The sequence below is a fragment of the Ictalurus punctatus genome, chromosome 11 (genome assembly GCF_001660625.3).
Source record: "Ictalurus punctatus breed USDA103 chromosome 11, Coco_2.0, whole genome shotgun sequence".
Taxonomy (NCBI): Eukaryota; Metazoa; Chordata; class Actinopteri; order Siluriformes; family Ictaluridae; genus Ictalurus; species Ictalurus punctatus.
This window is the reverse complement of record NC_030426.2, coordinates 19,311,199-19,323,689: the sequence shown is the minus strand read 5'-3', so window position 1 is coordinate 19,323,689 and position 12,491 is coordinate 19,311,199. Positions and strand designations below refer to the sequence as shown.

Here is a 12,491-nt window from a genome sequence, read left to right as displayed (position 1 = left end):
CGCATATGGATGTAGCCAAAACAAAACACTGGTTTAACCAACTGTCTAGGTGTGTATGTCTATCTTTTCTATTGGTTTTTGTGTTCAGCTCTTTCCATGTCAGCAGAAAGGTGTGTAGAAAAGTGGAGGTTGCTGTCACTTTGTTTCACCCCTCAGAAACCCTTTTGGCAAAATGTTTCCAACGTGTACAAAATCTACTTCATATGTAGTCTTAACTCTCGGTTATACACATCCACACATCACTGGTTGTTTCTTGCATTCAGAGGTCAGGCGTTTTAATAATAACACTTCTCTAAATGCTTCTGGGAATCAGATAATATTGGAGTAAGCTCTATTTTTATTTCGTTGTATTTCTCAGTTAGTGGAAGAAATTCACAAGTACACGCTCAGAAAAGGCGCGTTCTGAACCACTCTAGTAGTACTCTCAAGGAGTCCTTGTACTTTTATCTGGGGGAATATAAGGATCATTCAGGTACACAGTTGGACTCTGAAGTGTGCTGCCGTTGTACCTCTGAAGTGACGCATTGTTGGTACCTTACTCTCCTTTTAACACTGAATCCCACATCTCACACTTAGGGTTTTTTTTTTTTTTAATCATTTTATCAATTCATTCATTTTTGCTTTTTACTTTATTAAAAAAAAAACAACAAAAAAAAGGTCAATAATAAAGTGGTCATGAACACTCCTCTTGGAGATCATTCTTCATTTAGAGTTTAACTCCGAACCAGGAATATTATCCATTCTGAAATATTGGTAGACCTTCAAAAAGAAGTGTCCTTCGGTTTGGAATGACCAACAGACGGTTTTAAAGCACCCTGTGTTAGATTAATCATTCCACACTGTTAGTCCATCTGTTCTTTATTAAATCTTGTTTCTCCAGCATCAGTGCTTTGTTTTGGGGATCCTACCCCCTTCTTTTGGCTGCTTCCATTCCGGGTCGCCAAGGCGGATCACCCATCCGCATATTTTGATTCTGGCACAAGTTTTACGCCGGATGCATTTCCAGCACTGAGAGTGCACTGGTCCATGCAGCCTTCCAGTAGCTGGGGTTGGTCCCCTGACCCTGAGTCAAACCCGGGCCGCTGTGATGATAACCCCCAGTCCACCCAGTGTCAGTGCTTTGTAATAATTTCCGTCTTGGGAAAGTCTTCGAGACTGAGGACTTTACACTTTACATTTTCTCTGTTACATGACAAACTGTGCTGGTGTGTTTTTTTTTTGTTGTTTTTTTTTTATTAATTTAGATAAAAAAGAGACTGTCGACATGAAACGTAACTATAAATAGACAAAAATGTATGATGTTCCTTAATTATTAATAATAAAAAAAAATTTTTTAAAAACTGTTCAGGTATACGACGGGGACGGGAGACTTCAGGACACGCTGTTACTGGAAGAGCATCATCTTTGCTGTGGTAACATCATCACACCACCTGGTTGCACGCCCTGATGTTTTATTGCTTGCGTGATTTTTTTAAAAATGTTTTTATTGCGTGATTGTTGGTGATTCTGCAAAAGCAGAGAAGTCTCTGTGTAGGATGTAGCCTTTAAAGGGAGTATAGCTTAGTGATCTCTTCAGAATGTACCGCAATCTGAAACTGCGAAACACAGATAAACACATCATCTGACTGGTGAAGGCGCTGACTGATTAGTTAGATCAAGTGTATCGGATTAAATTTGCAACTATAATTATACTGTAGCTTTCCTTTAGAGACTGATCTCACCCATGTTAACCTTCACAGTCTGTATTTCCAGTAACTACTTAACCTCCATAGGGTGGATGGTACAGAGCAGCAGGTATGTGGGCTTACATCTGTTAGCGTAGGTGTGGCTCTGTTCTCATGTCTGGGAAATCTGACACTATAGGCCTCTCTCCTGCCAGAAGTCCTCTTCAGAACTGGAGCACTTGAATGCTTGCTATCTTCAGGCAGTCTGTTTTAATTCCTAGAGGCATTTAAATGCAATAAAAGTGCAAATGGACCGTTTTTAATTAGTCACTGTTCTCTCCAGTTTCATGTTTACAGCGTATGGGGCTAATTGTTCCCGTGTACGCGATCGGCTTTTGTGCAAACGTGCGTGAATAAATCGCTCGTGCATTAGGGATCGTGCACCATGAACCAGAGTGCTGCCACCCCCACGCTTCAGCATAGTGAAGTTCAAGGCTTCCATCGCCTCACCTCCTTACATAAACACACACATCCCAGGTGTTCGGTTTGCTAGCGCCCACACGGCACTTTCTCTGAATCTGAAATAACCCTCGTCTCCTCTCTTACTCCCACTCACCCAGTGATGAGGCTGAATCACGCATTTATGTGCAGGCTTTTCCTCTGAGGGCTCACGTGGAGCACCCTGCCATACCATTACTCTTCTCCTCTAGCAAGCAATGATGTTTCATAAGATACACGCTTCCTTAAATCTGGCAAATGTAAGCCGAATCAAGCATTATGCAAACATTGATTGTGTTTGTGTAATGGGAAAGAACTAATAGTGTGTAGATGTGTGTTGATGTTCTGCATGTTTTCATGTTGGTGTAATATTTCCATTCTGTCAGGTCGATTGTTGGTGCGATAATAACGTACATTACACTGAAATGCTCGTTTCTTTCCTGTTTATTACAAGATGACTTCTCCTATTGTAATGGGCTAAATTCATTATGCAAATATTCCGGATCTGGTGTGCTGCTGCAAATTAAAAGCGATTATTCGTGCATTTTGAGAACTTGGTGTTCCAGACGATGGTATTTAGCCCAAGTGTGGAAGTCACTCTCTTCACACCCACAGGAGCTTTAGAGCCGCTGTCAATCATTCCCACATCAAATGTGACTAAACAAATGGACGGTTTCTTGTTACTTTTACTGGAAAGAAAGCCAGTGTGAGATGGCGTTTCAGTTGTCTGTGATGAATTACTTTTTAAGGACATACAGTGAGTGCAGTGAGGGCAACCTTTATATCCTATAGGAACAGGACGTGGTTAAAGTCAACAAGAGTTGACTGAGAGCAAAGGAAAAATGATATAGGTTTTTTTTTATTTTTAAGAATTACAATTAGTTTGCATTTATTTCGAATTTTCCCTAGGTTTGTCAATCATTTCAGCACATATTTATTAAAGGAAAATGTTTTTAAACTGTTCTGTCTGAATGAGAATTATTTTTTTATTCAACAAAGACAAAGTTTCTCCTATATTGTTTGAGTGGAAAATATGAATGTGTGTAATTTTACTTTTTTTTTTTTAAGAATCATTTTTTGCTCTTTTTGTTTGTTTGTTTTTTATTTATGAAGGGTAATTGTTCCAATTCCAATACAATTTCCCAAGGGCAAAATTGTAAACTGTAAAATTGCCACAATTGCAAGTGCACACTGTGCTTTTGTTCCTGTTTATGTAATCCATTAGCACAAAGCATTTGATGAATAATTTACTTTGGGTTACAGGGTTGCTTTCAGAGTGACCTTGTCAATCAATATCACAATTGAAAATAAAGAGGAATGAGGAAAATGTACTTCTCTTCTGAATGCCCCATGATCTTCAGGAAATTCAGATGATACAATTTCCTGTTGAACATGTGACCTGTGGAATATTCTAGATAGTTCATAGGGGTAAATGTGTTCAGATTACAGGATTTAAAAAATACATTAATTTTTTTTTGTAAAAAACCTATAATGAATCAGTCATGGGAAAGGGTGTATCACAGACTAATGCCCCCCCCCTTCTCTCTCTCTCTCTCTCTCTCTCTCTCTCTCTCTCTCTCTCTCTCTCTCTCTCTCTCTCTCTCTCTCTATATATATATATATATATATATATATATATATATATATATATATATATATATATATATATATATATATATATATATATATATATATATATATATATATATATTTATATATATATATTTATATATATATATTTATATATATATATATTTATATATATATATATATATTTATATATATATATATATATTTATATATATATATATATATATATATATATATATTTTTATATATATATATATATTTATATATATTTATATATTTATATATATTTATATTTATATTTATATATATAAATATAAATATATTTATATTTATATATATTTATATTTATATATATATATAAATATAAATATTTATATTTATATATATATATAAATATAAATATATATATATATATATATATATATATTTATATTTATATTAAAGCAATTTAATGATCACAGATTTCAAACGAAAGTGTTCTGATGGTGGACTGGGAACGGTAAAATGCTGTTTTCTAAATGTTTTATTAATGTTTTAAGTTATTTACCTGGGCTGCACAGTGCTGCAATGGGTAGCATTGCTGTCTCACAGTTCCAGGGTCCACAATTTAATCCTGAACTTGGGTTAAAGTCTGTGTTGAGTTTTCCTCAACACAGACTGGTTTACCAGTTTCATCCCAAAAATATTCCGGTAGGTGGCTTGGCTGGACTAAATTGCCCCTAGGTGTAAATGAGTGTCTAGGTGGTGCCCTGTGATGAATGGATGGACTGGCATCACATCCAGAGTGCATTCCTGCTTCACATCCAGTGTTCACAGGAAAGGTCCGATATCCACCATGACCCTGATCGCAAAACCATGAAATCCTGGAGGGACTGTGAAATGATTTATCAACTCGACTTGGATATGGGGAAAATTTGCCCTGCTAAAAAAACCTCCCAAAACAATAGAAACCCGCATATAATTTGAAATGGTTTTAAGGGTTATAATGGGAATTATATTAGGTTTTAACAGTCCCTGTGGGTCTCTACTGGTAATTTATTGCCTCCTATTGGCGGCACATTATGTATAGAGGATACCATTAAGGACCGGTAATGATAATGGTTTTAGTGGTTAGCTGATGGCTTGTAATGGTATTTGTAGTGGAAACCATTAGAATTTCTGAGATGGTTTATCTTTGGGTTGTTGTTTTTCAGCAGGACGTGCTTACATGTGAATTTAATTCATTTAGGGTTCTGTTACAAGTGGATAATGATGTTTGATCTTGTAAACACTGGTGCACTTTGAATTTGGGAAGGATTGTAGTGAGTCAGTGTGGGATCTGTTTGAGGTGGATGAGATCTGCAGCTGTTCTGTTTATCCGACCCCATCAGCTCTATTCATGTTTCTATCGGTGGAGGTCGCCAGGCGTACTCAATAGACAGATGGAGCGCACGCTGAACGTGTGAGAGAGAGAGAGAGAGCGAGAGAGAGAGTGAGTGAGGCAGAGAGAGCGAGTGTGTGAGTGTTCAGTCCGCTGTGGATGGGGATCAGCAGAGAGAAGCGAGGCTCCCACCCGACTCAACTCACTCTTCGTACCGCGCGCTGCAAAAATGGCGGCCGCTTCTTCCATGCAGCCGCCCACAGCGCCCGCCGTAGAGCGCCCGAATTCCCCCGGGCAGGACTCGGAGAGCCCCGAGAGCCGGCCGGAGGAGGACGGGGCTTCTGAGGACACCATCCTCCGGGACATGGCCGAGCTGGAGCCGGAGGAGATTGAAAGGAGGCTGGAGAAAACTCGGAGAGAACTGAGCAACAGGAGAAAGATTGTCATCAAGAACCTGCCGCAGGACGCCACTAACCAGGTACAGCGTCTTAACGCGCGCGCTTCACTACTAAATAGTACGCATAGTCGTTTTAGTATGGACCTACTGCTTTCTCACACTGTTTATCTAGTATGCTCTGTGGTTTCGGATGGAGACTAAGTGAGGATACATCTCCAGTCCGTACCGACAGGAAAGTTTAAAGTCGTGTTTTTCAGCATGGAAAGTTTATTTTATTTTAATAAATAAATAATAAATTAATGACTCGTACTATAATTGGGGCATCCCCCCCCCACTATACTGCAATATAGACACGTTATTCCCGATTAATAGAAATGACACACAAACTACCCCTGATTCTGAATAGTCCATTTCTAAACCACTAAAAATATTGACTCTAACCCCATATAAAACTAGCACACCCACAGAAATCAATCAAGATGAACCTCGACTCTGTGAACACAAGCTGTGTCCCAGTTCATGTGATCTACATGATCCACACAAGCTGTAGGAAAGCAAAATTGTGACGTTAGCATCAAAATGAACATCAACCGAGAAATAAAGTTACTGAAAAATCTTCTAAAACTCGAATAAACCTTGTCGCTGAAACTTTGTCAGTTAAAAACGCCAAATAAATGCTAAACAGAGCTTGTAAGCACCATCTGTAGACTTATCAAGGAGCAAAACAACAACAAGGTCTCCCATGTTAAAGTTCGACCCATTAAACGTCTAGCTAACTTACTTTTCGATCATTTGGGTGGTTTATATGCGAATAGTCAGTAATGATGAAGAAAGAGTCTATTTTTACAAACATTCCTGTGTGTGAAAGTGCTATATTGGTCAGGAAAGTCTTTTTGTTTCACACAAATAGAAGTTACCTCAGGTTCAGCATTCTGCTGTACTAGACAGGCCTAATATGTTCAAATGGTATGTTTATTCTAGTACCTTCCTACCAAATGTCAACCAAATGCCATGTACTTTCATTATTTTATACTTAAAGATGTGTAGATCATTTTTCTAAGCTGTTCTGTGTTTTATTTATTTGTCTGTATATTATGTATTGTAATACATAATGTGTCTGTGTAAGCAGGCATCAATACCTAGTTTCCTTTCAGGTGTCGTCGTATAAGCATGTCCCGATGTGCTTTATTTCTCTTATACCACAATTTGTAATCAATTAAGATTTTTCATTCGTTAATGAACTAGACAGCAAAAAATAGCCAAAAAAAACCCACAACCCTTTTATAGCTATGTTTAATGTTATGGAACATCCACCAAAAAGTAATCATTTCCATTATAGCAGCTATAAACAATCATCACTTCACTAGCTGCTCTTTTTTTTCCCCTCTCTCTCTCTTGAGGTTAGTAAGACAAAAAAAAAAAATTCAGTTTATGTTATTAAGACAGTGTTACTAGTAGTCCTGAAGACTTTCGTGCGGTGGGAAATGTATGGACCATTACGAAGCACTGGCAATGGAAACTCCTTCCATAAATGTCTTACAGAAAGTTTCACTGAATTAAAGACTGTTTTGTTTTTTTTAAATCCCTTTATTACTTGCCTTGCATTATTGTAGTGAGCACCACACATGTCCATGTGAAGAAAAATGTATTAGAATGACTGCATTAATACTTTATATAGTTTGATTTGTCTGAGCTGCTGTTATTAGAAAATGAATCCACACCTTGGTCAAAAAAAAAAAATCAATTCAGTTTAGTTCATTTAATCAGATTTTTAGCAAAGATTTAGCTGTGATTTGATTAACCCTGATCAGTTGGAGACACTGTTTGTGTGAGTGGATCTGCGGGCCTTATTGAGCAGAGAGTAATATTTTTGGATCCATTGACAGCTCACTGAGATAATAGCAGCAGACGTCTCATAAGGTCTATAGTAGACTCGTGCTCTCTTTAATCAGTAAAGAGGTTCTCTTGAAGATTGAATCGACTGAGGTGCTCCACCATGCCATGATTGAATTGAGATCGAGAATAATGCCAGGCTGAGCCTCCTAGATGAATATAAAAGCTGTTGTAAACCCATGCCCACGTCACAGCTGCTCTTGAGTAACACTCTTGAAACGGTTAGGTGTCAGATATACAGACCTGAGGTGAGTGGGTTACGCAGTGATGACTTATCAGAGAGGACACATGTCAGGCAAAGTACCTCCTGCTCCTATCTGTCTTTCCCTTCTGCTGTCCATGTCAACCTCTCTCTCTCTCTCTCTCTCTCTCTCTCTCTCTCTCTCTCTCTCTCTCTCTCTCTTTCTTTCTGTGGTCACATTTATCAAGCAAAAGGCAAAGGGGTGTGGATTTAAACAATGGGGATGCTAGTAGCCTTACCCTGCAGAAAAAGTCTATAACAGACAAAGGGGACTATCCCAGCGGACTTGGGGCACAAGGTGGGGGATACCCTAGACGGGGTGCCAACCCATCGCAGGGCACAATCGCACCCACTTTCACCCACTATGTCCAGTTTGGAAATGCCAATCAGCCTACAATGGAGTCTTTGGACTGGGGGAGGAAACTGGAGTACCCAGAGGAAACCCCCGAAGCACAGGGTGAACATGCAAGCTCTGCGCACACAGGTTAGAGGCGAGTCTCGAACCCCCAGCCCTGGAGTTGTGAGGCAAACGTGCTAACCACTAAGTCACCGTGAAACCCCCCACCCCCCATTCCTTCTGGCATAAACTCGCTCATTGGGAGATTTCTGGACAAACCTTTCCATTCTTACTGAAATATCTGTTATGTAAGATTTGCATAAGATATAGCACACACTGCATCCTTCCTTCTTCACTTCAGGCCTGGAGACTGAATAAAATTCTGTTCGTTTCATCAGACGTTTTGGATTTTTGTCTTGTTTTATTGTAATTTGGGTTTAAAACCCTTATCTGTCATGCTCTCTTTCCACATAACCTTCTCCTCTGTAGGTTTCGTGTGTGTTTAATTTACCCTAATTTATTTTTGACATGACTAGCTCCTCATAACCAGTGCACCTTGGTGTGGAAATCTCATGAATGGAAATAAAATATTCAGAATAGGTATCTTGAGTGATATTGCACAAACCAAAAGAAATGGAAAAGGCTAATAGCAGATGAAAGGAGGGTGATTTTTCATCATTATGCTTTAGAAACAGGAACTTCTATAAAAAATACACAAATAAATAAACCATCACATACTCTTCTTAATCTTATTTGTCTTCGTTGAGCTCATGCTGATTCTGAAATTGTCACTGTTGTGAAGTTTGTGAGCTATCGGCAAGAAGGGGTTGTTGAACAGCATGGCTTCCCAGAAAGCATCACACTTTCTTTTTGTCTTGGTGCTGAAGAGACTGCTGTTTCTTTGACTCTCTTGCCGATACAGAGCTTCATATTTTTAATATTTTAATCACTGAGATGATCAATCTGAGAGCAAAAAAGATAATTATTTACTGGCTACACAACCCTGGTGTGTGTGTGCCGGAGACCGTGACTCAGAAAAAAATCCAGCAGCTCCGTCACATTAGGTTTAAAGTTCTACATGGAAATGCGTAACACAAAAAGCTCTCAAAGCTCTGCACAGCTCGTCAATGATTCTGTTATTGAAGCAAGCTCTAGCTGAGGATTTCCATAATGCACTACAAGTGTACATCAGTTTTAACAGGGCAGTGACTGCGAGCAGCAATTTCAGTTCGAACTGTAACATTTATAAGCTTTAAGTCATCAAATTAAGTCTCTCTTCCGCCAGAGAGAGGAAAATAAGTGCTAGCTTGTAAATCGAAAACGTTGACGTCGTTGCCGTTTTTGTAACGGTAATTCATGACAATCCTGTAATTTCGGAAAACCGTTCACGTCCAAGTCCTACTCCTGAGCGCATGTAAATTTACGTAGTCAGTCCGTACACGATGTCGCAGAGTTATTTTGTGATTGATGGAGTTTTGTGAGCATCACCAAATGCAAATTTACGGGCGTCTGGTTCTCAACATACGCACACAAGTAGGAAAAAAAAAATCCGGGAAATTTTTTACTTGGTTTGGCTTACGTGTGCATTCACACATGACTATTAAAATGGAAAAATGACGCCCACTATGTTGAGAACCAGAAAAAAGTACAAAAAACAAAAACATTTATCCCATTATCTAACACAGCGTCCTGACTGTGTCGCCTTTTACGGGAAAAATTTATAGAAGAGGCAAAGTATGCTCAACATCAAATCAATATAAGGTAGGATTAACACCTTTTACTATTATTAGGAACTTTTTTTTCCTCTAGTGATAGAACACTTCCTGAGAGACATTAAGAACTAATGTTCTGAGAGATGCTAATGTTGCATTAGGGAAATATCTGATTTACTCTAACTACAGAGTACCATTCCATGGAATCCATGGTCATGTGTAGTGTAAGCATTGTGTGAACGTCAATGGCATTTAAAAGAGCAGGATTTAGCAAAGAGAGATGAAGATGCCCTGCAGTGACTTCACCGCTCATCTGACAAAGATGTCTGGTGCCCTTCTGTCTATAGTTAGAGTAAATCTGATATTTCCCTAATGCAACATTAGCATCTCTCAGAACATTAGTTCTTAATGTCTCTCAGGAAGTGTTCTATCACTAGAGGAAAAAAAAAGTTCCTAATAATAGTAAAAGGTGTTAATCCTACCTTATATTGTTTTGATGTTGAGCATACTTTGCCTCTACTATACATTTTTCCAGTAAAATTTGGAAGTAAATAAAGATATGGCTGATGCATTGATTTCATTCAAGATGTAAATGTAGTCATTGCTGTGGTGTTAAAAAATATAAAACCTAATAATACGTCGAATTGTATCATGTTCCATTTTTGTTTCAAAATATAAATATCATTCAAATAATGCCTTGAAGAATTTAACTAGGAATTTTTTAGGTGTTGGCAAAAATTATATTGCGATACTTGAAGGCATTTTAATGCAACACTATGTGTATCTTAAATACTTAGTTTTGCAAACGAAGCACCAATAAAGCAGTGAATCCGCATAAAGACAAAGTTTCATATTAACAGAACAGTTGACATATTAAGCATGGAAAAAAAAACGAAAACGTGAAATCATTGATGCAAAAATAGATTGAAATAGATTTTTCAAATCAGTTGCTTGCTATTGCACTGTCATATCGCCAGGACTAGGAGTCTTATCACAGGGAGGCAAGATTGTGGATTTGGGTAGTGTTTAGAATATCACGTTTGAAGGCAGGACTTTTGTGGAAATGTGCAAGCTGACTGTGCAGGAATGTATCATTCTCACTGTGTGTGTGTGTGTGTGTATACAGGCCAGAGGCAAGGATATATAACTCTCAAAGTGTACCTTGCTTTTTCCAGATGTTGAAATTATTGCAGCATGATTATACTTTTATAGAGTATTCTAACAGTACAAACACAAATTGCTGAGTAGAATCCTCTTGACATTTTAATCCATACCCATCATGCCTCAGTGTCTCCCAGCCAGGCTTTCTGCCCATTTAAGGGCCATTACAGTGTGCGTAAAGCAGCTGGGCTGGGATGATGCTGCAGCTTTATCCTGATGCAGGAGTCTCTGTGGCTCTGATTACATATGAAGCGAGACGACTGCTTTCTCTCTGGGAGCTCTGGGAAAGTGAATTACCGAATACTTGGCTCCATTTACCTAAGCCTGAGATAGAATGGGAGAGAATGAAATTGATGCACTGTGAGTGAGGAGTTAAAGGAACACTCCATTGTTGTTGTTTTTTTTTTTTTCCTACCTAAACTCTTTTCTACTGCATCTCTAGTACTTCATATTTGAGATGATGAAGGACAGGGGAGGGCACGGTGGCTTTGGGGTTCGGACATTTACCTCGCACGTTCAGGGTTGGGAGCTTGACTCCCACCGTGGCCCCGTGTGTGCAGAGTCTGCATGTTCTCACCATGCTTCGAGGGTTTCCTCCCCCAGTCCAAAGACATGTATTTGTAGGCTCATTGGCGTTTCCAAATTGTCCGTAGTGTGTGATTGTGCCCTGCGATGGGTTGGCACCCCGTCTAGGGTGTCCCCCACCTGTCCCCTGGGATAGGCTCCAGTCTCCCTGCGACCCTGTGTAGGATAAGCAGTATGGAAAATGGATGGATTGAGATTTCCAAGGACAGACATGTTTCATATACTGAGGAAAAATCCTGGAAAACTGAAACGACCCCATTCCATCAGTACATGTTTAAGATAGGTGACTTTAACACAAATCCAAACCTACAGTCTGTAGTAAAGGTGTTGTAATGAAAGAAAGTCTTGTCAACGCTGTTCTTATGTAGTTTTATGCAGCTAGTTTGATGTAGTTTTTTCCAACACTGGAGTTATACAGCAGAAAGTGCTTGCGGGTTCATGCACTTTTCGTGATGTCCACGCACAATGAAAGTTAAACTGACTACACTGGAAAAACATTACCACAAATTCCTTCCGCTACAGAAGCAGGTCTTCTCTGAAAGCACGAATTATACAAGCTTCATATACACACATCCTTGACCCATGAGTTCATGAAGGATTTGCTGTAAGGCTGCATTCGACTTGCATCGGAAGTCAGAACATCATTTTTGACCTTGAGCTACAAAGTGGGGAAAAAAACATGGACGCCTCGATAGTTCATCTCTTGTCAGCAACAAGCTATCCAGCTTACTGTTATGAGTGATGTGTATATATACCCCCTCTTGAGGAGGTAAGCAGCAAACTGTATAGTCAGTGTTATAGATTTAACAAGCGAATGTTTTCTTGCCCCCGTCCCAACTTTTCTGAGCCGCGTTGCGGCCGTCGAATTCAAAATGACCTTATTTTTTCCTTAAAGTGGTGCATTTCTTCAGTTTAAACATTTGATATGTTTTCTACGTTCTACTGTGAATAACATATGGGTTTATGAGATTTGCACATCATTGCATTCTGTGTCTTATTTACATTTATTTACAGTTTTACGCAGTGTCCCACCTTTTTTTTTTAGAAATGGAA

General features: G+C 38.9%; 1 protein-coding gene across 2 annotated transcripts in view; it reads left to right on the top strand.

Annotated features, from left to right (window-relative positions):
* The first annotated feature begins 5,036 nt into the window (after positions 1–5,036).
* Positions 5,037–12,491, top strand: part of raver2 (ribonucleoprotein, PTB-binding 2) — a 94,235-nt gene continuing 86,780 nt past the window's right edge. The window contains exon 1 of one of the 2 annotated variants that reach the window (XM_053683569.1): positions 5,037–5,590. In XM_053683569.1, the coding sequence (XP_053539544.1) occupies positions 5,342–5,590 (249 nt within the window). In that variant the 5' untranslated portion in view covers positions 5,037–5,341. The remainder of the gene's footprint in view (positions 5,591–12,491) is intronic. The other variant, XM_053683570.1, reaches the window with a different exon arrangement.